Source organism: Leopardus geoffroyi, chromosome C2, assembly GCF_018350155.1.
Source record: "Leopardus geoffroyi isolate Oge1 chromosome C2, O.geoffroyi_Oge1_pat1.0, whole genome shotgun sequence".
NCBI classification, from domain to species: Eukaryota; Metazoa; Chordata; class Mammalia; order Carnivora; family Felidae; genus Leopardus; species Leopardus geoffroyi.
In genome coordinates this window covers 148,533,056-148,559,957 of record NC_059333.1, presented here as the reverse complement: position 1 = coordinate 148,559,957, position 26,902 = coordinate 148,533,056, and the positions used below count along the sequence as shown (strand labels likewise).

At 47.8% G+C, this 26,902-nt stretch overlaps 2 protein-coding genes and 1 long non-coding RNA gene across 16 annotated transcripts in view; 2 read left to right on the top strand and 1 right to left on the bottom strand.

Annotated features, from left to right (window-relative positions):
• The window catches only part of POMGNT2 (protein O-linked mannose N-acetylglucosaminyltransferase 2 (beta 1,4-)), a 74,054-nt gene extending 68,239 nt beyond the window's left edge, over positions 1–5,815 (bottom strand). For all 14 annotated transcript variants that reach the window (XR_006701092.1, XR_006701091.1, XR_006701088.1 and 11 more), the window contains exons 1-2: positions 5,687–5,815; positions 2,178–2,331 (exon numbers count right to left, since the gene is read on the bottom strand). The gene's annotated coding sequence lies outside the window, so the exon portion shown is untranslated. The remainder of the gene's footprint in view (positions 1–2,177; positions 2,332–5,686) is intronic.
• A 10,729-nt stretch (positions 5,816–16,544) lies between these two features.
• On the top strand, positions 16,545–17,881 carry LOC123575757. Its single transcript, XR_006700982.1, has 2 exons — positions 16,545–16,644; positions 17,135–17,881. It is a non-coding gene; the product is annotated as an uncharacterized LOC123575757 (long non-coding RNA).
• A 3,210-nt stretch (positions 17,882–21,091) lies between these two features.
• LOC123610419 lies at positions 21,092–22,904 on the top strand. The gene is made up of 4 exons (XM_045501011.1): positions 21,092–21,242; positions 21,333–21,429; positions 21,989–22,506; positions 22,664–22,904. The coding sequence occupies exons 1-4, from the start codon at positions 21,092–21,094 to the stop codon at positions 22,669–22,671; spliced, it is 774 nt and encodes a 257-aa protein (XP_045356967.1). The 3' UTR covers positions 22,672–22,904.
• The last annotated feature ends 3,998 nt before the right edge of the window (positions 22,905–26,902 follow it).

Below are 26,902 nucleotides of genomic sequence, written 5' to 3'. Positions count from 1 at the left end.
TTTCACCAGCCAGAGAGCACCAGCGTTGGCCTTTTGCTGTATCACTTTCCAAATTGCTTTCCCGGTGTGGGTACACCAGCGTGCAAAGTGAAGTCATGCTGTACACACTGTTTTGTAACCGCCTTCTCACTCGCCAACAGTGTCACGAGTGTCTTGGTAAGAAGAGTCTTCGGGAAATGACAGCAATTCTCACAGGAATCACTGAGGTTGCTGGCTCATGAGCCTTGGCCCAAACCGTTTTCCTTTAAGTGCCTTAAAGATGAATGCAGACAGTTTTAAATTGAAATGTTCTATTTTCAATAAGCCCGTGATTTTCTTTGTTTCCATGGGTACATGTTTTTACTTAATGTATTGGATTCCACTGGGGTGACTCTAATATGCCAGTAAAGGGAGCCCATTGGTCATTCTCAGGCCATAGAGAAATTGTTTATTTTATAGAGGGTAAAGAAACTTTAGCAGTGATGTAGTCTAACCCCCTTATTTTATGGGTCAGAAAATTGAGGTTCAAGCTAGATGGAATTGGATTTGGCTAATAAGGCCTGGAAAATGACACATCTTAAGACCCCAGACATGGTTAGCACATTTTTCAAATGCTTTCGTCTTGTGGGAATGGTATAACCACAAAGATCTGAGGGCGTTGTAACATTGTGACAAGATAAGCACCCCTGATGTGAACAGCCAATTAAAGGACACCCCAGCTGTCACCTTCCCTTTGCAGGAAGCCATACAACCCCAGTGGAAACTCTGGTCATGGGAGCTGATGACAGAATGGGATCCCTGAGGTCTGGGGCAGCAGGGGTCAGCTCTTAAAGAGCCTTAAAAACCAAACAAAGAGGGGCACCTGGGTGGCTCAGTCCAACTCTTGATTTCGGCTCAGGTCATGATCTCATGGCTTATGAAATCGAGCCCCGTGTCCGTCTCTATGCTCACAGCATGGAGCCTGCTTGGGATTCTCTCTTTCCATCTCTTTCTGCCCCTCCCCCACCAAAATAAATAAACATTCAGAAAAAATAAACAAGGGGCGCCTGGGTGGTTCAGTCAGTTAAGCATCCAACTTCAGCTCAGGCCATGATCTCACAGTTCGTGAGTTCGAGCCCCACGTCAGGTTCCGCACTGACAGCACAGAGCCTGCTTCAGAGCCTCTGTCTCCCTCTCTCTCTGCCCCTTTCCTGCTCTCTCTCTTTCTCCCTCTAAAAATAATAAATAAACATTTAAAACAAAGAGTTTCAGGCTTCATTCCTCTAGCAGGAATCACCTGGGATCTTCTTAGTATGCAGATTTTGAATCAGCGGCTCTGTGAGCAGAGCCCAAGAACCTACATTTCTAATAAACTCCCACATGATACAATGCTGGTGGTCTGAGGGGCACACTTTGAGTTTCAGTCTTAGGTCCCTGCAGTCACCAGCCACATGTGGCTACTGAGCATGTGAAATGTGTCTAGTGAGTCTGAGGAGCCAGATTTTTTATTTTATTTAATTTTACTTCACTTAAATTTAAGACCTAAACATACCCAATTTGTTATTGAAAAACTTTTAAGCATGTTTGGATTCACTTGAGCATGTGACTCAACAATCTCAACTGTAAATTTTATGACATCTCAATACAGATCAAGTATGTCCGATAAGCACGTAGCATCTGAATTTGAAGTGCTTGAAGTACAAAGTACACACCAGAATTCAAAGATTTAGCATGAAAAAGAATGTAAAATGTCTCATTAAAAAATTTTTTAACATTTATTTATTTTTGAGACAGAGACAGAGCATGAACAGGGGAGGGGCAGAGAGAGAGGGAGACACGGAATCCAAAGCAGGCTCCAGACTCTGAGCGGTCAGCACAGAGCCCGACGCGGGGCTCGAACTCACGGACCGCGAGATCATGACCTGAGCCGAAGTCGGCCGCTTAACCGACCGAGCCACCCAGGCGCCCCATGTCTCATTAATACTTATATTAGTTACGTGTTGAAATGGTATGTTGGACATATTGTGTTTAGATATAAATCACTAAAATTAAGTTCACCTGTTGCTTTTAACCTTTTATTTTTCGTTTTTTTTTTTCCTTTCACCCCTTTAAAATGCAGCTGCTAGAAAATGTAAAATTACATGTATGGCTCCCATTGGTGGCTTGCGTTCTATTTCTGTTGGGCAGCACTGCCAATGAAGGGAGATGTTATTTCTTACCTTTCTTCTAAGGAGAATTCCTGGCAGTAACTCTTGGTTTCTCCATTTGGAGAGTTGTAAGCACATGGTGATTCTCCCCGATTCCTCATCCCTCATTCATGGGCAGATGAAGGCATGGGGAAATGGTGTGATGTGTCCTGGGACACTACTCTGGCTGATGGAGGGAAACATTTACTTGAAGAAGCCCATGGCTCCACCTTTCCTTGACCTGCATCTGTCCATAGGCTACACCTTGCTAGGAAATTTCGTCAATTCTCCTTGTGTTTCTCGCCAAGACAAGAAGACAAATGGATGCATCTTTAAGACATGCACCTCAGGGAACTCAGAGCCCAGGCTGTCACAGCCCACTTTCAGGTTCACCTGTAACCATGGCAACTCTATTGACGCAAGTTGCCACGGAACATAATTTAATCTGGATCCGATTTTTTTTAAAAAAAGAAAGAATGGAAAAACACTCAGCTTTGTCGCAGGAGACTATCTGGAGATGGAATCTCTGGTGATATGCTCTTAACTACCATATTCATTTAATTACTTTGTGATTTCCTTGGGGAGGTATTTCTGTCAGGAGTAACTTCCTAAGAAGACGGGGGGGGGGGGGGGGGGGGGGGGGGAGTGTTTGCCTGGAAACGGTTGGTGTTAAGGAATCTAATGGCTCACATGACCTTGAGCTGTTCTTAGGTGGGAAGATTTTCACCATGTCCCCACAAGTCCATCTCATTTCCACTATGTTAGTTCAAATGGGGGAAATATCAGACTCCTCCTTTCAGAGCTGGAAGGTGCTTGGATGGGAAAGTAAGATGAGGGAGGTAGAGAAGAGATCGGAACCCACAAGGGGTTTAGGTCTTGGGTGTATACAACCAAAATTAGGGTGGGGAGCAGACAAAACTAGGAGGGCATGAGAAGGAGATAAAATCAAAGAAATAATGGAAAAACCCTATAATCTTACATTTAAAAAAATTTTTTTAGAGGGAGCACATGCATGTGCCCTTGTGTGAGTGGGGGAGGGGCAGAGAGAGAACAGGAGAGAGAGGATCTTAAGCAGGGTCCATTCTCATCGGGGAGCCCAGTGACGTGGGGCTTGATGCAGGGTTCCAAGCCGTGACCCTGGGATCATGAGTGAAGCCAAAATCAAGAGTCCTATGCGCAACCAACTGAGCCACCCAGGCAGCCCTGTAATCTTACATTTAAATAGGAAATGTCAGTAACTCATTATTTCTTTTGTTTCTTTCTAAAAAGCAGTTTTTTCAAGCTCTATTTGCTGAAAAGGTCTAGTAGCAGTGGCCTTCATGTCTGAATTTTAGTCTCTAAAGGCCATTTCCCACTCAAAGGTATCAGGGCTTCTTGACAAATGGCTGATTCCATACCCGAGGCAGAAAGGGTACCAGATGACCCTGAGACTGGTAGATTTGCTAGAAAAGGAGGAAGATATCAAATGTTAATGGAATCTCATCAAACACACCCAGAGGTCAACTTGAGGGTCTCCCACTGGCTAAAAATGGAACAGTTAGATATAAAATAGTAATGCAATGGGCTGCAACTGGAATTGACAGAATTGAAAGTAAAAGATAAACTGAGAGGGTCCCACCACAGCACCTGGGACTTGCTGCCTGGGCATTCTCTGATTGCTAGACTGTGTGTGGGCCTGTGTTGGGGGCAGGCCAGAAGTTCCAGGGAGTCCGTGACCCCAGGCAAACTTCAACTACTAAGGAGAAGGAGTTAGTGCATAAATATCTGAGCTTCCCAGACTCTTGATGGGACACTTCTGAGGCGGGTCCCCAGCAAGACAGACCTCCATTGTGCACAGCACCAGTACCCCCTGCAAATCTGATCATCATCGTATTCTCTGTAGGCTTTCCTCCTTTCTTGGACTCTCTTGCAATGCTTTTTTTAGGATCGCCTTCCAAATAAACTATTTAGACCCAAATCCTAGTCTCAGGGTCTGTTTGGGAGAATCCAACATGACACAGATTCTCTGACAAATTGTGACTCAGTGAAGTAGGAGCATAACCACTCTCTAGGTATCAGTCCCGAGATATGTACAAATGTCAGGGAAGATGTCCAGGTGGCAGTTTGTTTGCAAGACTTAATATAAATACGACGTTGCTACCTTTTCTTTCATTGCCATTCCTGGTTTCCTGTGTGCTTTGGTCATTTCTCAACCAGAGGAATGGATTATTAATCTACACTGTAAGTAGAAGCTTATTAGACTCAAAAACTAAAATTAAATATGCTTTATCAAAGTCTAGGAGCAGGGGGAATAAGAGAGGAATTTCCTCCCCTGAGGAAAATTCCTGTTCATACAGGTGTCAAAATAGCTGTCTAAAGAGGGACCAGGCCACAAAAACAATCTGAGCAAGGCCAGGGTCAAATAGGCATCAAATGAGCAAATCAGCCAGTCAATATTGCCTCCAACTGCTACATTGCTTTATGACCCACCTCAAACATAGTGACATAAAAAATGTTCATTTTCCTATCAGTATGTCAGAAAACCAGAAACAACAAACCAAAAACAGCTTCTCTCTTCATGATATCTAGCACCTGAGATGGGAAGTCTTGAAAACTGAGGGTAACAAGAAGTCCGGGTTTAGAAAACAGTTGAACTGGGTACTTCAAGTCTGATGATTGATGTCGGCTATTAAACGGCCCTGAACCAGGGCTTACAGAAATGACATGTACATGGGCATGGACTTCCTCACACCATAATGGCTGTGATCAATATAAAGCAACTCAAGGGGCGCCTGGGTGGCTCAGTTAAGTGTGGGACTTCAGCTCAGGTCGTGTCTCATGGTTCGTGAGTTCAAGCCCCTCGTCGGACTCTGTGCTGACAGCTCAGAGCCTGGAGCCTGCTTCAGATTCTGTCTCCCTCACTCTCTACCCCTCCCCTACTTGTCTCTCTTCTCTCTCAAAAGTAAACATTAATAAATGAATAAATAAATAAATAAATAAATAAATAAATAAATAAATAAAATAAAGCAACTCAAAATATCAGGAAGGAGGTATATTGCCAGGTATGAACTTCACTCCATCTCACATATGCCTTTTGCATTAACGTCACAAGTTAACCCAGAATCAAAGAACCCTAAAGAAAAGGAATGCATTTATTGCCAAGGATGAGCTTGAAATATGAGGACACCAAAGCCATGAGACAACCTACCAAAGTTTGGAGAGGATAACTAACCAGAAAACAACCAGGAAATTAAACAACTTACTAATTACAAATACTAACCACACAAACACCCTTTCACCCTGCAGTCGACAGATGGAGGAGTATGGAATGCCTTGCCAAGATAAAAATGGGTGGATGGCAGGAGGCTTGGGTGGATGGCAGGGCAAGCCTCCGTCCAGAGACGACACCTGGCCCCTGGGCGACCGGTCAGCGTGGGACCCGGTCAGACAGCCTAGGAGGATGGGGTGTGCCCGCGGCCCATGTGAAGCTGCCACCCCCGCAAGACTTGGGGGCAGGGAGGCTGCCACGTCTCTGAGGGCGATGAGGCCGGTTGTGGACCCACCCGAGCTCCGATGGCCCGGACGTTCCCCGCTGGCCCGAGCAGGCTGATGGGGTGAGTGCTGCCTTACCGACGGGCCCGCGGGCACGGTTCAGGGGAGCCAGAGACCTGGCACAGGGCAGGGATGCGGGCAGACCCGGTCACGGGAGCGGGCTGTTGCTGGAACCAGTCACGTGCCTGAGTCCAAGCGCGACAGTTCAGCGGGGCACACGTCGTCCCCGTCCCCAACGCCCCCCCCCCCCGCCCCCAACTCGCGCCCAGGGCGGAGCCGGGAGAGCCCGGGCTCCCTTCCCGCTGGCGGCTGGGGGCTGGGGGCTGGGGGCTGCGGGCGGGGGAAGGGGCGGAAGGGGCCCTGGAATAGCACACACCTGGGACCCCAGCGGTCGGCCAAGCCAAATGGAAACTGCCTGTTGTCCATGTCATCGTGCCGCCTCGGCCGCGCAAAGCGTTGGCCGCCGTGGCCTCCCTGCACCCCGAGTCCAAGCGAGCTGGTTGGAGCCGTGCGCCCCCTGCCGCGCCACACGCCTCCTGACTGGCCCCTTGTTCGGAGGCCTGGCGCGCCCCCTGCCGCCCGAGGCCGGCGCGCCACGTGTGGCCGGGGCACTGCACTGGCGCTCGGAGGCAGGTCACGGGGGCCAGGGAGCCCTGGACCCGGGACAGGGCCGCCGTAGGGCGAGGCCAGGGTGCCAGGAGCCAGGCCTCCGCGGGGAAGCGGGATTCTGCCCGATTCCAACCCGTGTTTGACCCCAGGGCGCCTGTATTGCCCCTGAAGGCCAGGCTGGAGGAAAGACGACTACCTTGGGAGAGCGGGGGGCCTGGGTGAGTGGCCTGGGCTTCCCGCAGCAGGAGCCCCCGGGGGCCTTGGTTGCTCTGGGCGCCAGGACCCCTATGGGGGAGGGAGCCAGTTCCCATGGAGGCCGACCGGGGCCCGCTGACAGCTGTGGCCATGGCGGTGGCAAGAACTTGAGGGGCAGCTTTTGTCTGGCAAGAGGCTATGCAGGTGCTCTGGGAGCTGCCCCGGGGGTCCAGGTGCCCGAAGGGGGCTGCCGCGGTGCGGTGCGTGCAGCACTTGCTCAGGCCAGGCAGGTTCAGGGGAGCCCGGGACCTGGACGCTGGCGGGTGTGTGGAGAAGCCCTGGGGTGGCATCTGCCCTGGGTGGGTGGCAAAAGACACCTGCCGGCTTGCCGCCCTTCCCTCAGCAGCTAGACAGAGGTGCACTAGTGTGGATTGCCTTGCCAGGATAGCCTGGATGCCTGGTGGGACTAGCCTCCAATAGGAGACAACATCTGGGACCCTTGGCCACTCCTCAGGGTGTGATTCAGTCATAGTGACCGACTAGGCAGATGGGGCGTCCCCATGGTAGACTTCATGCTTCCACCCCGGCCATTTTTTGGCCTAGACAATGATCGGAAGATGGCATCTTGGAGGTATGCTTTGTAGCCCTCATTTTCCAAAATTTCTTACCAAAGTAGTATGAAAAGTTTAGTCTTTTCAGTCTTCAGTGAACATGTGGTCAGGTTCGCTTCTAGAGAACAGTGTCTGTTTTCTCCCAAGAGAGTATGAGGTGCATCCAGTTTTAATCTGTGACTCCTGCAACACCAACACCAGCTCATGAGATAAGACTTTTCCAGCTCTAATAATCACGGTTAAGAGATTATTTTTCTTTTGGTCTAGGATCTTTTATGACAAATCCCTAAGAGCTGGCACGGCTGGATAGAGTGTGTTGCTTGCAACTACATGTACTTGACCCGTAGTCCGTGTACTTTCCTGGCCACCAGGGTGCACTCGAGCCAGTGTATTCTCCAGATGGTAGACCCCAGAGAGAATATTTTATGGTTTGCAAGGCCAAGCTCACAGGACATGTAAATAGATAAAAGGAAAAACCTCACATAAAGGACATGTGGTAAAATGCTATATGGAGTCCAGCCTGATGTGAACTGTGAACTTACCAGTTTGTGAGGCGAGCTCCATAAACAGGTCAATAGGGCCTATGCCTGCGTTCTTCCCATGTGGTTAATTCCTTTTCATGAGAAATGACACTGAAGACAATGGCAAAGAAAATGTGACCATCTCTAGGTAGAACAGGATCAGTCAAGCCAAGAGTACTCTATCGAATTTACTAGTGTCGCTAAGCCCAAGGAACTGGTTCCACAGTTATTTTCTTTTACTAGTATAAATTTAGTGTGAAAACACCTCTCACCATTCTTGCTTCTATTAGACCTACAGGTAGAGAGCTGGGAGTAGACGGGGTGCTAACAGGGTGGGGATTATTACCTTCTGCCAGCTTTTGTCTGAGATTGTAAGACTTCTCAGGTGTAGCAGCATCCAGCCAGTAAAGTTTGTCCTATTGTCTATTCCAACTGCTGGGGAGGAAAAATTTACCTCTACTTATCAAGGTTCCCTTAGCTGGTTTGAGAATTTAAGTGATATGAAACAGATTAATAGAAGACAAAACCACAAAATTTAACTATGTGTGAATGGAGGCTGAATGCTAAATTTGAGAACAAGAGGCAAGCAGCTTTTTCACTTATTATTATTATTTTTTACTAAAAAATGTTTTTATGTTTATTTCTGAGAAAGAAAGAGAAAGAGGGGTGGGTGGAAGGGGCAGATACAGAGGGAGACCCAGAATCTGAAGCAGGCTCCAGGCTCTGAGCTGTCAGCACAGAGCCCGACGTGGGGCTCAAACTCACGGACTGGGAGATCATGACCTGAGCCAAAGTCAGACACCCAATCGCCCAATTGACTAAACCACCCAGGTGCCCCAGCTTTTCCACTTTTTAGACAAAGGAACAATCTGTGAGGAATTAACATGACAAAGAAAATGAATGTTTGGGAGCTTCAGTTAGTAAGGAAATCTAACAGAATTTGGGCTGGGGAAGTAAATTAGTAAAAGTAACAAGATGGGTTTCTATAGCTTTCTTGGCTCTGAATTCTGTTATCTCTGGTGACAAGGATGACTCCTTACTTCTTGGTACAGGGAGGGTGCATTTCACATGGGAGATTTATTTCCTGCTTTCTGGAAACAAAGAAGGAAGGTTAGGGAGTTGTCTTGCCTGGGCTGTTTCTTAAGTACTTTTAATTCAAAACAATCAACTTGCCAATGTGGTCCATTTACAGTCACCTACCCTTGGCCCCTCCATGTTCATTTGTGGAGATTTGGGCTTGGGAGTAGGCAGATACCTTTGGACCTACAGTAGTCCCACCCATGACCCAGCCTGTCCTGACACTTGCCCTGTTCCAGGTCTCTGGCTACCCTAACCTGTGGATTCACCCATGTACAGACTGCAATTTTTCAGCCAGCCCTTGGCTACGAGGACCCTGCAGGTCTGTGAAACTCAGGCCATTCCCAAATACCATTAATATCTCCAGGGGGTAGAAAGCCCACCCTGAATATCTTTCTGAGGGGTCAGCTTTCAACTGGCCACAGTCAGTCTCCATTTAGACTGGCTGCCTGCTGGGGTCCCAGACTTACCAGTAATTAAAGCTCCCAGGTATCTCTTGTTGGAATATACCCTGGTCAGTCGGCCTGCCCAGCCCAGTCCCAGGCAACAAAATGCAGATTCCCCCAGCTTTGCCTTCAGAGGGAATAAACACATTTGTGTAGGTTAAGTGTTGGAATTAGGCAAATGCTATGGACCCCCATCATTCTCCTTCTGAGACCTAGCCTTTCCCAACTCTTGCTTATTTCATTTCCTGGCTACCCTAAACTGTGCTGCCGAGGCATGTCCAGTTCAAAACACTTGAGCCAGCCTGAGGTAACCGGGGACGACCACAGGTTTAGTGTGAAGGGGACAACCCTGAACTGGAGCTCACCAACCGTGAGATCATGACCTGAGGCGAAATCAAGAGTCAGATGCTCAACAGACCTAGCCACCCAGGCAGCCAGTTCTTGAAAAGGGAGGGCACTTTTATCATAGGATTTTAAGAAAAAGGAAAATCTCTCAGAGCCCCAGCAATAATGCACTATCCACCATTTGCAGCCAATGAAAAACTGTCATGATCTAAGCTTCTTCAGTGAACTTGTGTTCAAGCAATCCTCCCCAGTTTCCTCCTAAAACCTAATCAAACCTGGGGCGCCTGGGTGGCTCAGTTGGTTAATCGTCTAACTCTTGATTTCAGCTCAGGTCATGATCTCATGGTTCGTGAGGCAGAGCCGCACATCAGGCTTTGTGCTGACAGCTCAGAGCCTGGAGCCTGCCTAGGATTCTGTCTCCTCTCTCTGCCCCTGCCCCCTCACACTCTGTCTCTCTTTCTCAAAAATCAAATAAACATTAAAAATAATATAAAAACGGGGCGCCTGGGTGGCTCAGTCGGTTAAGTGGCCGACCTTGGCTCAGGTCATGATCTTGCGGTCCGTGAGTTCTAGCCCCGTGTCGGGCTCTGTGCTGACAGCTCAGAGCCTGGAGCCTGCTTTGGATTCTGTGTCTCCCTCTCTCTGACCCTCCCCTGTCCATGTTGTGTCTGTCCCTGTCTCAAAAATAAATAAACGTTAAAAAAAATTTTTTTTTAATAATAACATAAAAACCTAATGAAATCTGACCTTCCCTTTGTCTCTTCAGACTTGCCTATGGCTTGCCATAATTTGCCTGTCCCGAATTACAGTGCCTCTGTTATTCCCAAATAAATTCATTTTGCTAGTAAAATAATTGCCTGTTGTATCTTTAAGGTTTATATTAAAGGATGTCGGAGAAGTAGATCCAGAGAAGATCCCCAGCAACTCAAAGGCCTGTGAGCAAACAGGAGTGGGTACCCCACAGAGCCCACTGGGCTAGCTCACTACTTTCTAGTCGACCTTGGAATTGGTATTGCCAAAATTAAGTTGTCAGGACCTCTATTTAATGGTCTTAAAGAAAATTAAGTGTTTATATAAGTCAAATATAGTCCCAAAAATATAGCAGTGAACCTAAATGTTTTTTTCAGTTCATAGGATCTGAATCTCTGATAAACACTAATTTAAACTTGTTGGTTTAAGAATAATAGGCCTGTCTTTAGAGTTCAACATTAAATATAATGCAGAGAAACAGCTTTTTCTACCTGGGTTACTAATCAAATAAATCCATACTATCTTTATAATACAAAATTTGTCAACAAGAGAAGATGATGGTTAGCTGTTTAGTGCCTAATCCCGAGTGTATTTGCTGAAAGCAAATAATGTTAATAAATGTTAATAAGACCAAATTTTATACTAAGTTAAACTAAATGATGGATATTTATTGAATACCCAAACCATTTCCAAATAACATAAACATTAAATGCTAAACATAAGTGCCTATACTCCTGGCTTTTTAATTTTCACAGAGACACAAAAAATATTTGGATTTATCAATAAACATGTTTAACCTTGAAAAGACTGAAATACATTTACAAGTTTGCTAATCCTACTGCAGGGTGCTAACTTATGATGGCATATGATTGCCTGCTTCCTAGTTTTCACTGAAAAACCCCCAAGATTACAAATACTGTAAAATACTGGAAGAAGAGCTGAGAACACATAATGAACAACGACAAAAAGAACACAGAATAATTAGCATAAATTATAAACTCTGCACAAACTGCACATTTACTGCTGAATTCAGGCAATGCAGCAGGCGTCCCTTGGAAGATGAGAAACCACGTGCTCCCATGAGACCTTTCTCCTCCTCTGGAAGGGTCGACTACAACTTCCTGTTTTTCAAACAGAGCATTGATGAATTATGATTAACAGCTATGTAGAAAATACCTGTATTATGTATATCCACATAAATAATAGATAATATACTTTCGGTTTTACCTACTTTATAAATATTGTAGATTACAGTAAAACCTTGATTTGCAAGCATAATTCATTCCAGAAACATGCTTGTAATCTAAAGTACTTGTATATCAAAGCAAATTTCCCCATAAAAAATAATCAAAACTCAGATGACTCCTTCCACAACCCAAAAATACTCATATAAAAATGATTACTATACTGTAATATAATACAAAATAATAAAGAAAATAAAAAATATAAAGAAAAATAAGTTAACCTGCACTTGCCTTTGAAAACCTTCGTGGCTGGTGTGAGGGAGACAAGAGAGAGGAGGGTTGTTGTGCAGGACTTTCACTGTCACTAAGAGAATCGCTGCTCTCTGTTGGCTCAGTGGAATCCTTTTCTTTTCTTGATTTCAGCTCTTTTCTTGATGCAGCTTTAACAAGGACCCTATCCAACGAGCCTGCTTTTGCCTCCTTTGGAGGAGTTTGCGGAAATGTGACATTGGCGTTAAACAGATTCATCGCTCGCACTGCGACAGCCTTATGCGGTGGTGCCTTTCTACAAAATTTTACACTGTTCCTCACATTTTACACATCTCCCTAATCTCCTCTGAAGTGAGGGGTTCCTCCATCTTTTTCTCCCCTCCGTCTGCAGACGAAATGCAGACGTAGACTTATAAAACCCCACAATTTCGGCCACGTGCATACCTCGTTCGTACTTCTCCATGATTTCCTTCTTAACTTGCACCGTAATCATCTCCTTCTTACTGCCTTTTCAACCTTTTTCTGCATGGGGGCCATTGTATACGCTCACACGGATGTTGACTACAGTACAGCATTAATAAACTATTGTCATATACTGTATTTAATGTAAGTGGCAATAAAGCAGCAGAGGAAAGGGTCTGTGGAAAAGCAGACCCTATGGAAAGCAAAGGACTGTCCACAGGTGCTTTGAAGTGACAAAAATACACTAGTGCCAGTGGTGGGCACCTTCCAATGTTCTGAAAAACTACTGATTTCTGCCAAACACTGTGGCCTGAGACCGAGGATCCAAGCATGGGAGATGATCACCCACAATCCTGCAGAGAGAAAGCGAGAGTGAGAGAGAGAGAGAAGATCCATTGGCTCAGTTGTGAGCATGTGACATTCAGCATCACATACTACTCGTATGGCAAGACATCGCTCGTTTATCAAATTAAAATTTATTAGAAATGTTTGCTTGTCTTGCAGAACACTCACAGAACAAGTTACTCGCAATCCAAGGTTTTAATGTATCTATAAATTAAAAATAATTTCATAAAATGCAGAACAGTATATTCATGGCATATACTGAATATAGGAAATACACATCAGTTTATTAAACTTCTATTTCAGTTATTTAGATGGTTTTCTTTTTTTTTTTTTTTTTTTTAACGTTTATTTATTTTTGAGACAGAGAGAGACAGAGCATGAATGGGGGAGGGTCAGAGAGAGAGGGAGACACAGAATCTGAAACAGGCTCCAGGCTCTGAGCTGTCAACACAGAGCCCGACGCGGGGCTCGAACTCCCATACCGCGAGATCGTGACCTGAGCCGAAGTCGGACGCTTAACCGACTGAGCCACCCAGGCGCCCCTAGATGGTTTTCTATATACAGGTACATGCTGGACCATAAAGTAGACTAATTTCTTACTTTGGAATGATCCAACATGTTTGAAAGCCCCCACTCTTATATCACAGTTGGCTGAGGAACAAAAGTGTCTGAGCGCCAGCTGAAGAGGCCAGAGTGAACACCACCACCCACCTGTCCTGTCTGCCCACGGTGGGAACTCCTCACGGCCAGTCTGTCATCGCTCTGGGATAGGCTCAGACTTTATTGCCTGGTCTTTTCAGATTGGCAGCCAGGCAGCAATCTTTGTTTAAAGGACCTTACTTCCCCCCTTTCTTACAGCAGTTTGCAGAGCCGGGAATTCTGTTGATAGCTTCCCGGCTATTTATAGCTCTGTCACCAGTTTAGAAGTGGTTCCATTTTTCAAATCTTTACTCTGCCCACGTGACTTAAGAGAAGCCTCTTCCACAGTAACGTGGGGATCCTGTTGCCCTGGCCTGTCCTATCACTCCCACTCTAACGGAGCACTGTCAGCATGAGCCCACAGATGCCAGTGAATCTAATACTTCCATTTCTAAAGAAAAGCCTGTGTGTGTTTTGGTGTGTGTTTTTTAAACTATATAGAAATTTCTATTAACCTCGGGTAATGCATAAGCAATTAAGCTATCCTCTGAGAGTAAATCTGTAACAACCATCGTGCATCATATCTAGATAAGGTATATAAGTTTTTGAAATTTGGAAGCTAATAAAGTTGAAATTGTCAGCAAAAAAAAAAAAAAGTTTTTAAACAAAACCACTAGAGGGGCGCCTGGGTGGCGCAGTCGGTTGAGCGTCCGACTTCAGCCAGGTCACGATCTCGCGGTCCATGAGTTCGAGCCCCGAGTCAGGCTCTGGGCTGATGGCTCAGAGCCTGGAGACTGTTTCCGATTCTGTGTCTCCCTCTCTCTCTGCCCCTCCCCCGTTCATGCTCTGTCTCTCTCTGTCCCAAAAATAAATAAAATGTTGAAAACAAAAACAAAAACAAAAACAAAAAACCACTAGAAATAATAAGCATGAAAGAAAATGGGCATATATGAAAAGTAAGGAAAACAGAATTTTTTTTTTTTTTTTTTTTTAGATAAGGAATGTTATGAAGGACATCCTTGTGTGTGTGCGTTTCGGGGTGGGAGTAGGAAAAAAAAGTAATTTTTTCCTCAAGTAAATACAGTGTTCCAGAATGAGAAAAAAGAAAGGACAGAAATAGATATAGAAAGTTGCAGGGGCACTTGGGTGGCCCAGTCAGTTGAGCGTCTGACTCTTTTTTTTTTTTTTTTAATTTTTTTTTTTTTCAACGTTTATTTTATTTTTGGGACAGAGAGAGACAGAGCATGAACGGGGGAGGGGCAGAGAGAGAGGGAGACACAGAATCGGAAACAGGCTCCAGGCTCTGAGCCATCAGCCCAGAGCCCGACGCGGGGCTCGAACTCACGGGCCGCGAGATCGTGACCTGAGCTGAAGTCGGACGCTTAACCGACTGCGCCACCCAGGCGCCCCGAGCGTCTGACTCTTGATTTCAGCTCAGGTCTCTGTCTCCCCTCTGCCCCTCTCCTCTGCTCATGTGCACTCATGCCCTCTTTCTCGGTCTCAAAAAAAAAAAAAAAGAAAAAGAAAAAAGGTGTAGAAGGTTTGTGGAAAAAGAATCTTGAGAAAGGACTTTTATATCTGGTCAAGTTGGCTAAAAGTTAAATTGTTATTATAAGGGTTTTAAAATTAAGCCTTACTACCAATAACATACTTATGTAAAACTAAAAATGATCTCTTATCTGTTAAAAGGACAAAGTTTTCTTGGACTATAGGTCTGCTTTTGATAAAATATTGTGAAAGGTTTTACCTTTTAAAGAAATCTAATTAGAAAGCAAAGATTTTGTGTTTTATCAAAATAATTTCTTGTACTTCATGTTAATCTTTACCATCAGGTGTTTGATTACTCAAGTAAACTAAGTCTTCTGGATATTAAGAGAGCTAAGTTTTAGCAACAATGATGTAACAACCCATTGTATTTGCCTCTGAAATCTTTAATTGTCACTTTGATCCAATAGGCAAGTAAATATTGTTTCAAAATGGTCTGTGATCCTACCCGGTCAAGTGTCCAAAACCTTTTGATACTTTTTGACAAACTTCCCCAAATCAAATTCTAAAATTAAGTTCTTTTCACCTAAAAGTGACTTGGAGAATATAAAAGGGGAGATGTTATTACTCTAATTAGCATTATTTGATATGTTATATTACATGGGCAGCAATGTGAAATAAGAATACTAAGCCTCATTTTTGTGGTATTTGTATATGCATACATTATAAGTGTTCTAGAAATTCTATAAAATCCTGAAATTTCTAATGTCCTGCTACAATGTTATCAATCATAATTCTGGTTCTCTTGAGATGTTTGTCACGGAACTAACCAAATTTCTTTGTCAGTGATCTAAAGAACTCTCCTCAGATCTCTAACCGTTGCTATTTGTACATCTTTTGTCAGCTACAGATGATTGTTTCAAGAGCTTCCTCCTGAAAGCGACTCATGACGAAGACTTTGACAAATGCTCTGGAACACAGGTTTTGATCAACTGAAGATCACAGCACTGCACTGATAAGAATTTCTAAAACTGTCATGGAAAACTGACTGCTTTCATATTCTGCTTTCCAGAGCTAAAGGTCCCCTTTTCTCCTCTCCTTTAAAGCTCTCTGTAACGTAGGGTAATTTGGTAAAGTGTACCTTTACAACAAAGGTTGAAACATGGATCTTTTTCTTCCTACCCAACCCCTCCGGATTCTGAAACTCTTCTCCAGTGTTCTCATGTTTCACAACCATGCGTGTATTTGCAGAGACTTAGTAAGAATCTTTTCTCCTTGTAACAGAGCTCCCACCCCCACTAGGCCCCTGCTCTTTGACCTGCAGTCGATAAAAGGAGATACACTTCGACACTGGAAAGGCCTAATTGCTTCTACTAAAAGGACAGCACTTTGGTCGTCATCACACTGCTGCTCCCAGGAGATGGGGACCTTAAACATCGCACCTTGCAACCTGGGGACTTCATCTACTGGAAAAGACATCTCCGCAAAGACACTCTTCAACTCCACTGGGAACACCCATAGCAGCTACTGTCAACCAATGCTTGTGCCACCAAACTTCAGACTCTTGAATTCATGTGTCACATCCAAAGACAGCACCAAACCCTGGCTGGACCTGTACCCCAACTGGTGACCTGAACGTAAAGATTTCTAGGAATTGAAGCCAATGACAGCTGAAGGAGACAGCTTTCCCAAGATGGCCAGGCCAAGCCAGTATACCTTTTTCTCCCCACTGCTTCTTACTTTGTTATTTCCCCCCCAACCCCCTTACTCTTGAAAACGCAATGCTCTTCTCCACATTTCTCTGTCTAGTGCAACATTCTCTGAATGTTGGATCGGTTGCCAGAAATTCCAATCTGTTTATGATGTCAGAGGCCCCTTGGCCTTACCCGTAATTATTTTCTCTTCAGTCCCCAGGCCCACTGCTGACTTACCTATAAGCCCATGGAAGTTACCTGTCGGGTTAGGTTGTTACGGCCAGGTGTTCCCATGCTTGTTTCAGCCTTTCCCCAGTTGTAACCGTGCCAGCTCAGGTAAACACCTCAGCCTCTGTCAGCCCCCCTTCCCTCACTCCCCGCATCTTTTCCTTACCTAAATACAATCTGTTTCCCTGCACCCAGGGGGAAAAAACCAGGTCTAGACTCCTCTGTGAGGTTTTTAGAAAAAAAATCCCTTTAGGAGGGAATAATCTCTCACAGAATGTCACCTCAAACTTTCTGAGCTATAACTTGAAAGGGTCAGGACATTTGGCTAGTGAATCTATCAATAACCAGACCTGAGCTGGCGTCCCCGAGGCTCTACCTGGTTCCATTTGTGTTTGTTCTGGACAGCACTTCTCAGGGGCATATGAATGTTGGCAGCTGGCCACTTGGAGGTCAATGCTCACTGGAACATTTCACTGTCCCTGTTAATATGCGTAGCGAATCAGAAGCCTCCCCTCCTGTCCACTCCATTGAGCCTCCATGGCTGCTACATGGGAACTTCCAGGACACATATATGACTCTGGTTTTCCTCCCTGGGCAGAGACTTTCTCCCATACATTGGAGGAAATGCCAACCAATGCAAGATCGGGAATCTTTCCCAAACATTAGGAGAGCTAGCTGGCCCCACAACCAAAGCACTAACAGTCCAACAATGATCACTGGACTCTTTGGCTACAGTAATTTTGGATAATGGCACAGCCCTTGATTATCTACTGGCTGAATAAGGAGGAGTCTGGACAAGAGTGAATACCGCCTGCTACACGTGGATAAATTCCTCTGGGGAAGTAAATACCTACCTGCATAAAATCAGAGAATAAGCACTTTGGCTGCAAAGAATTCTGCCTAATGACCTATGAGCCTTAGATCTATTTAACTATCGATTTCATCTTTTTGAAACTAACAAATTTCTGGAACAGGAAAAGAAAACTCCAACTGGCCTAGACAAATTCGAGCTCAACCACCAGGGAGACGCCTGCACAGCTGAGCCATAAAGTGCTGGACGGTTACCTCAACTTCATTATAACGTTAGGATCTCTGCCCTGGGGCAGGAACATAAGGTTCATTAACATAACCTATGGTGCATATATAGGTATGTTTTCTAAGTGCACATGCACAAACCTATGTTCGCCTTTTATATGCAGTGATGAAACTCCCCCTCTGAATATTCATCTCAAACCCCCAAGTTAAGAGAATTGGTTCAACCCTTCTTGGAGAGTCATGGCTTTGGAAGTTATTCCCCTTGATCTCCTTAGTTGCTGCAAATAAAGTTTCCTTTGTGTGACAACTCCATCTGGTGTAGTCCATGTCTGCAACTTCCCAAGAAGCAAATGTACATCATTAATTCGGTCACAGGATGGGACACTAGTCCTTCCGAGGAATTCAAGATCTCCCCACTCTCTTTAGGACAAGATCCAAAAGAGTTAACTCTGGAAAAGAGCATGCTAGTGTATGTGGAGGACATTTTAACAGCCAGCCCCACTCACATTCCTGACAAAAATACTGTGTTTATGTTAAAGTTCCCAGCCAGAAAGGGATAGAAGGTATCAAAAGAAAAGGCCCACATTTCTAAGCTGTAAACGACTTGGGGTTTCTTATTTCCAAGGGACAAGGAGGCCTTCCCCAAGAAAGAAAAGTGGCAATATGCTAGCTAGCCCCACCAAAAACCCTCCAACAACTGCATGGGTTTTGGAGAATGGCTGGGTTTTGCTGTATCTGGATTCCTAATTTGGGGCTAACTGCAAAATCCCTTGATGATAAACTCCAGGAAGCTGAGACAGATCTGAGTGGGATAAATCATGTGATCAAGGCTTCGATACAGTGAAAGCCATACTTACGAAAGCCCCGGCCGTAGTATTACCAGACTATGACAAGCTGTTTGATTTGAATGTGCATGAAAGACAAGGAATAGCTACAGGGGTGTTAACCCAAAGCTGGGCCCTCAAAAAGAATGATAGTTTATTTCTCTTAACAGATGGACACAGTGGCAAGGGGTTGGCCTCCCTGCCTGAGAGCCATAACAGCCACATGCCTCCTGATGAAAGGTGAAAAAGCTAACCATGGCTCAGCCTATGACAGTTTGGACCCCATATCAGATCTCAGGTTTACTGGTAACCAAGGGGCATCGGTGGCTGTCCCAACACAGAATATTGCAATATCAAGCCATGCTGACAGATACCCCTCAGATGCAGCCGAAGCCGGGTCATACTTTGACACCAGCCCACCCCACTTCCTGACCTTGATCAACCAGCCACCCATAGCTGCCCAGAAGTAACTGATCAAGTTTACTCTAGTTGCATAGATCTCCAAAGTGAACACCTGTCCAGTGCAGAAGTCTGGTTTATAGATGGCAATACTTTTATAGAGAACAGGCAAAGAAAGACAGGTTATGCAATGGTGTTCCCGAACACCTTCGTAGAGGCAAAGACCCTGCTCCCAGGCACCTCGTCCCGAAAGGCAGGATTGCACTAACCAGAGCCTTGGAGTTGGGTGAAGACCGAACACTAACTATCTACACTGATTCTACCTATGCCTTCTCCACAGTCTGGGCCCATGGAGCCATATGGAAAGAAAGGATTATTGCATAGTGGAAAGAAAGAAATCAAACACAGCAAAGAAATCCACACCCCACTAGAAGCAGTGCACAAGCCAAAAAGGTGGCAGTTCACTTTAGGGGCCACAGGAAAGGAAATTCAGAGGGAATAAAGGGGAATAAATCAGTTGATGCAGGCACTACCCACTCTGTGCCTTTATATAAATTCACTCCCATACGTTCTTGCAGGGAGATAAAGAGCTATCAGCAGTCCCTAATAATCAGAGGACGGATGGTAAATAACAAATCTGGATACCTAAGCAAACTGCTTAGGGTTTCTTCAGAGTGCAAGTGACTCAATTTGTTATGGCAAAGAAGCTTTACGCTCATGGTTGGCAAAGGTTATAAACACTCCAGGGATAAAAGAGACTACTGAGAAAATAGCAACCAGTGCATCTACTGCAGGACAAACCAGGCCCCTCTAGTCAGGGCAGCTCAGATTTGTGGGACACTACCTGGGGAAGACTGGCAAATACCTTTTGCTGTCATGTCCCTGGTCCCTGGGGTTTCAAATACATCTTGGTATTTGTAGATACCTTCATTGGATGGGTTGAAACTTTTCCCTGCAAGACAGAGAGGACAAATAAATCACCACAGCCTTTTGAAAAGAGAATTTCCTGACTTGCGTTACCCAGGTTGAGGTTCTAAACTCACTTCTAAGGCAGCAAAAGATATGCACATTCAATGAAGTTTACACTCCACCTAGAGACTTCAGTCCTCTAGAAACACAGAACGGGCTAACAGAACCCTCAAAAAAAGACCCTGGCAAAGTTATGCCAAGAAACAGGAAAAATGGTTAAAATTATTACCGATAGCTCTCACCAGGATAAGAGCCACCCGAAAGGGTAAAGTAAAACATAGCCTGTTCGAGATGACTTATGGGAGGCCCTTTCCTGAGAGCTCCGTCTCTTCCTCACCATCAGACCCCCAGGTTTCTCTGGCCATGAAACATGTAACTAATTCCCAACGCATGGTGGAGGCACTCAACGCGTAGGGAAACTTTTGCCTCCCTCTACCTACTAAATTAACCTCTCTCCTAGCAACCTGGGGATTGGGTGTACTTCAACACTTGGAGGAGTGGGTCACCACAGGACCAACGGCACCCAGTATGGACAGGGCTCCGCTTGGTACTAACAACCACACTTTCTTCTCTAAAACTAGAAGAGGTCATGCCTTGGATGCACCACTCCAGAGCAAAAATGGCACCCGCACCAGCGGCTCGGGAGGAGACGCCACCAGCACCAGATGACAAATACAAACACACCGGGGCGCCATTCGCTGACCTGGCACTTCTGTCCCAGCGGCACCCATGGGACGAATAGGGGTCCTCACGTCTGTACTGGAACCATTTTACTCTGCACTAGCTCTGCTGTTCTATTTCTTCAATCCTATTGTCCATTCAAAAGCCCCTCGAGTGGATGAAATCATTTCCTCTGCTGTTATTCACCATAAACACTCCAGCTCATTGTTCCTATGTAGGAAAACAGCTGATAGAGATAGTTTTCTAGTCTTCTTTCCTCTGCCCCCACTAACAACACCATCACAGCCTAACTTTTTTGTGCTATTACTGAAGACATACAAAAACTATGGAATTTTACTAATTATTGGGATTTCCCAGAGCAGTCTGAGATGAGGCTTAGGGCTTATACTTCCCTCATAGGAACACCTGCTCCTCTGGATGAGTCCTTCAGGAGTGAAGTTCATAAATGAAATCCAGAGTCCCAAACCCACTAACAGGTGTCCAAATTGCACCTTCAATCCCGTTAAGAACATAACAAAGGAAGCCGATAAATCTGGTTTAGGGCCGTTCACAAGGTATACCAATATTGCTCCTCAAACACATTAATCCCTAACATTAACTGCGAATCAGATAACAAGGACACAGACTTTCAGTCCCCATTTGGCCCGATGGTGTCCCGGTTTCCTCCAGCCCTCAAGGCCTTCCAGGGTGTCTCTCATCCCAGGGAACCCAACATCATCGTGTGCGGCCCCATCCTGCCAGGGGCAGTCCAGAGTTCAGATTTCTCCACCTCTGCCCTGGGTGGGGACGTGCCCATTGGTGTCGAGGGGCACTCTGAATCACACGGGTGCCCTGTATGCCCGAAGACCCCCTGTGACCCGGTCTTTCCAGACCCTTGCCTTATTCCAGGTCCCCGCCCCCCCGAACCCTGGGGCTGGCACATAGTCAGTAGGCATCCCTTCAGCCTGCCGAGGACAGCCAGTCCCCTCCGGCCGTCGGAGCTCCGGTGGGTCCAGAACCCCCAGCATGTCCCGGCCATGGAAGACGAAGCCCACGTCGGGAAACTTTTCCTGAGACAGCAGCTTGAACTTGGCGACCGGCAGTCCTCATTTGGACTGACTGCAGAATAGGTTCCCAGGCTGACTGGTCAGCCAGGCTCTTTCTGGAGGCTACCCTGGCAGCCCTCCGAGAAGGTAGGGCCGTGGGCAGTCCACACTAACTCCAGCTCTACCTAGAGGGGGAAGGGCGGTTGTGCCCCTCAGCCCTTGGAAGCCGGCAGGTGTCTTTTGCCACCCACCCAGGGCAGATGCCACCCCAGGGCTTCTCCACACACCCGCCAGGGTCCAGGTCCCGGGCTCCCCTGAACCTGCCTGGCCTGAGCAAGTGCTGCACGCACCGCACCGCGGCAGCCCCCTTCGGGCACCTGGACCCCCGGGGCAGCTCCCAGAGCACCTGCATAGCCTCTTGCCAGACAAAAGCTGCCCCTCAAGTTCTTGCCACCGCCATGGCCACAGCTGTCAGCGGGCCCCTGTCGGCTCCATGGGAACTGGCTCCCTCCCCCATAGGGGCCCTGGCGCCCAGAGCAACCAAGGCCCCCGGGGCCTCCTGCTGCGGGAAGCCCAGGCCACTCACCCAGGCCCCCCGCTCTCCCATGGTAGTCGTCTTTCCTCCAGCCTGGCCTTCAGGGGCAATACAGGCGCCCTGGGGTCAAAGACGGGTTGGAACCGGGCAGAATCCCGCTTCCCCGCGGAGGCCTGGCTCCTGGCACCCTGGCCTCGCCCTACGGCGGCCCTGTCCCGGGTCCAGGGCTCCCTGGCCCCCGTGACCTGCCTCCGAGCGCCAGTGCAGTGCCCCGGCCACACGTGGCGCGCCGGCCTCGGGCGGCAGGGGGCGCGCCAGGCCTCCGAACAAGGGGCCAGTCAGGAGGCGTGTGGCGCGGCAGGGGGCGCACGGCTCCAACCAGCTCGCTTGGACTCGGAGTGCAGGGAGCCCACGGCGGCCAACGCTTTGCGCGGCCGAGGCGGCACGATGACATGGACAACAGGCAGTTTCCATTTGGCTTGGCCGACCGCTGGGGTCCCAGGTGTGTGCTATTCCAGGGCCCCTTCCGCCGCGCCCCCAGCCGCCAGCGGGAAGGGAGCCCGGGCTCTCCCGGCTCCGCCCTGGGCGCGAGTTGGGGGCGGGGGGCGTTGGGGACGGGGACGACGTGTGCCCCGCTGAACTGTCGCGCTTGGACTCAGGCACGTGACTGGTTCCAGCAACAGCCCGCTCCCGTGACCGGGTCTGCCCGCATTCCTGCCCTGTGCCAGGTCTCTGGCTCCCCTGAACCGTGCCCGCGGGCCCGTCGGTAAGGCAGCACTCACCCCATCAGCCTGCTCGGGCCAGCGGGGAACGTCCGGGCCATCGGAGCTCGGGTGGGTCCACAACCGGCCTCATCGCCCTCAGAGACGTGGCAGCCTCCCTGCCCCCAAGTCTTGCGGGGGTGGCAGCTTCAGATAGGCCGCTGGCACACCCCATCCTCCTAGGCTGTCTGAACGGGTCCCACGCTGACCAGTCGCCCAGGGGCCAGGTGTCGTCTCTGGACAGAGGCCAGCCAAGCGGCCCTTCAGGCAGGTCCTGCCAAAGGCAACCCACGCACGCACCCTCCTCCAGCTCTCTGTGTAGGGGGGAGGCGCATGCGTAATGGAGGACGCGGAAGTAGGCAAATGCCCTGAGGCCCGGACAGCCCCCCAAATGGGCCAAGGCCTCTCCACACCCTTGTCCTGACCCAGGTCTCGCTCGCAATGCCCTTTAAGCAGGCCGCTTGCACCTGCACAGTAAAGGCCCCAGGACCTCACCAGGGCAACCTGGGTCCAGCAGGCCCACGGAGCTGGAGCGAGCCCCAAAACACCTACATGGCCTCCCAGCGAAGAAACCTCAACTCTGAAGTTCCTTCTGCCATGGGCAGCCTTCAACCGGACACACTCAGGCTCCCCTCGGGCTAGCTACGTGATAGGGCCTGGCTTCTCAGCAACCAAGGCTCCAGGTGTCTCCCATTACTGGAAGTCCTGGCCAGTGGTCCAGGCCCCCTCCCCGGCAAGGCGACCCACTTTCCTCCGGCCTTGCCTTCAGGGGCGAACGTGGGCTTTGCTGTCAAAGGAGGCATGGCACCAGGCAGACACCGGGTATCCAGATAGCCGTCTCCTGTGCCCCTGCCTCTGCCTCCATCAGCCCTGTTGCAGGTCCCGGGGCTCACGCGACCCAGGCGGCCAGTGGCGCGTGCGCAGTCTACTCACCTGCCCTTGGGACTGGCCTTGGGCTACCCCCGGGTGAGGTGGGGGAGCCCCAGGCCCAGGAAGCTCCTGGACTGACCCACCGCCTGTTCCGCGTGGTCTCAGGGTGCAGGGAGCTCAAGCCAGCAAGTGTCTGCCTCATGGGGTCCCGGGCTCCCCCCAGCCATCAAGGCTCCCCGTGTCTCAGGGAAGGCCAACCCAGACACCCCGTGGAACTTGCAGGACCCCAAACGCCTAAATGGCCTCGGGGCATCCAGAGCCCACACACCTCAGGGCTTATATTCCAGACCTTTGGGGACTTTCAGTCCCCATTTGGACTAGCTGCTCGATTGCCTCCAGGTTTCCTCCAGCCCTCAAGGCCCTCCGGGGCGACTCTCATCCCAGGGAACCCCAATATCATTGTGTGCGGCCCCACCCTGCCAGGGCAGTCCAGAGTTCAGATTTCTCCACCTCTGCCCTGGGCGGGGGCGTGCCCATTGGTGTCGAGTGGCACTCTGAATCACACGGGTGCCCTGTACGCCCAACGACCCCCTGTGACCCGGTCTTTCCAGACCCTTGCCTTGTTCCAGGTCCCCGCCCCCCCGAACCCTGGGGCTGGCATATAGTCAGTAGGCATTCCTTCAGCCTGCCGAGGACAGCCAGTCCCCTCTGGCCGTCGGAGCTCCGGTGGGTCCAGAACCCCCAGCATGTCCCGGCCATGGAAGACGAAGCCCACGTCAGGAAACTTCCTGAGACGGCAGCTTGAACTTGGCGACCGGCAGTCCTCATTTGGACTGACTGCAGAATAGGTTCCCAGAATAGGTTCCCAGGCTGACTGGTCAGCCAGACTCCAGTAAGAGACACCTGGAAGTCTGGCTGACCAGCCGCGCCCCACGCAGGTCCTGCCAAAGCCAGTCCACACTCCTCCACCTTTACCTGCATAGGGGAATTCGTGCGTGGTTTGTTGTGTCGCACTTACCTTTATTTTGCTGTGGGATATTGGTTCACTTGATCGAGAAAGGTGTAGAGGTTGAACTGACCAGATTAATTTTCCAGAAGATGTGGGTTATGATCTCTCCGTTTGACCGCTTTTTCTTCCCAAATGGCTTCATTCCTATACGGTCTGTTCCTCCACTGTCTCCAAATGGACCACATCTACTTCATGTTTCTTTGCTATCAGCAAGGTATCCCCAGCAGAGAGGCGCTATTTCTCAGTAATTTCAGCAGTCAGAAATGAGGGAGCCTTGTGTTTTTCTAGATTTGACTATATACTGACATACATATTTGAGTATGTACTGACATATTAATAAACAAACAAACACTGGGGGCACCTGGGAGGCTGTCTGTTAAGAGTTCGACTTCAGCTCTACGCATGGGACTTGATGCTGTGGATGCAGATCACTTCAGATCCTCTGTCCCCCTCTCTCTTTGCCCCTCCCCCAAGCACACTCTCTCTCAAAAATAAACATTTAAAAAATAATTTAAATTTTAAAAAATGCGTCTCTACCAGCTACATTTCTTTTTTTTTTTTTTCAACGTTTTTTATTTATTTTTGGGACAGAGAGAGACAGAGCATGAACGGGGGAGGGGCAGAGAGAGAGGGAGACACAGAATCGGAAACAGGCTCCAGGCTCTGAGCCAACAGCCCAGAGCCCAACGCGGGGCTCGAACTCACGGACCGCAAGATCGTGACCTAGCTGAAGTCGGACGCTTAACCGACTGCGCCACCCAGGCGCCCCTACCAGCTACATTTCTGACACTAAACGTGTGAGTGTTTTCCCCCCACGCCAACAAATTTTCCAAGTCTCCAGACTCCAACATGGTGTTTTAGAATTTAATTCTATCCTATCACTTACTACCCAGAGTGTTAGACTCTCTTCAAATATTGGTCACAAGTAAGGGGTTCCCAGGCTATTCACCTTCTGTCTGACTTGGTTACAAAGTCAGGGGTTTGCACAATCCCAACCCCTCAGGTTAGGTAATTTGCTGCAATGGGTCACAAAACACAAGGAAACATTTTGTATGTTTACCAGCTTATTGTAAGAGATATTGCAAAGTATATAGGTGAACAGCCAGAAGAAGACATACAAAGGATGGGATCTGGAAGGGTCCTGAGTGCAGGAACTTCTGTCCTCATGCAGTTTGGGATATACCATCCTCCTCCCAGGTGAATGTATTTGGCAATCCAGAAGCTCTCCAAAACCCATAGTTCAGGGATTTTTATGGAGGCCTCATCACTGAGGCCTGATTAACCCAGTCTCCAGCCCCTCTACCCTCCAGAGGGGATAGGAGGGGGTGGGGCTGAAAGTTCCAAGCTTCCGATCATGGCTTGGTCTTGATCTGGCATGGCTTGGTCTGACCAGCCCCCATCCTAAAGCTGACTAGGAGCCCACCAAGAGCTGCCTCGTTAAAACAAAAGGCTCTCCTACCAGGAAATGCCAGGATATTTAGGAGCTCTGTAAAAGACACTCCAGTCACCCCCATCACTCAGAAAATTACAGGGGTTTTAAGAGAGTTCTGTGTCAGGACCCGAAGGCAGAGACCAAATGTTTTTGTGTGTGTCACACATATGTATATTTTTGTACATGTATATTTGAGGCCCTCCCTCCACATAGATATGATGTTGCATACTCTACACACTTCTTTCCTTCTCTTTTTTGTGTGGAATCATATGTTTTAGATATCATTTCATAGCACCTACAGAAATCTTTCTCATTCCTTTTTATAGCCACATAGCACTCCATCATATAGATGTATCCTGCCTTCTCTTATAGACATTGGGTGGTTTCACATCTTTTGTGTGCAGTGAGTGGCTTCATGCCTATGTCTGCTCATATTTTTGCCAGAGTATTCTGAGAAAGAGTCACACAAGTTGGATTACTGGGGCACAAAGTAAACTCCTATGTAATTTTACTGAACAAATTCCCCTCCATATGGACTTTACCAGTTTGCATTTCCACGAGCAAGATCTGAGTGCCTGTTTCAGCACAGCCTCGCCAAGAGTATGTTGTCAAACCTTTGAATTTTGTTAATATGGGAGATAAGAAATTGTATGTCAGGATCAGCTTAATAATCTATTATTACAGATGAGATTGAGCCTCTTTTCATATGATTACAAGACACCTGCATTTCCTTTTCTTGTCAACCATCTTCCCAAAGTTCTAGTGCATTTTTCTGAGGTTGTTGGTATTTCTATTCTGTATTTCCTAGGTCTGCCCATTCAAAGGG

Excerpts from the sequence above, each read along its gene's own strand:
- LOC123610419 (XM_045501011.1), top strand. The coding sequence starts at position 21,092 with ATGGTGTCCCGGTTTCCTCCAGCCCTCAAGGCCTTCCAGGGTGTCTCT. Across the intron at positions 21,243-21,332 it reads GGGTGGGGACGTGCCCATTG|GTCCCCGCCCCCCCGAACCC; the intron begins GTGTCGAGGGGC and ends GCCTTATTCCAG. Across the intron at positions 21,430-21,988 it reads CTCCGGCCGTCGGAGCTCCG|GGGCCCTGGCGCCCAGAGCA; the intron begins GTGGGTCCAGAA and ends CCTCCCCCATAG.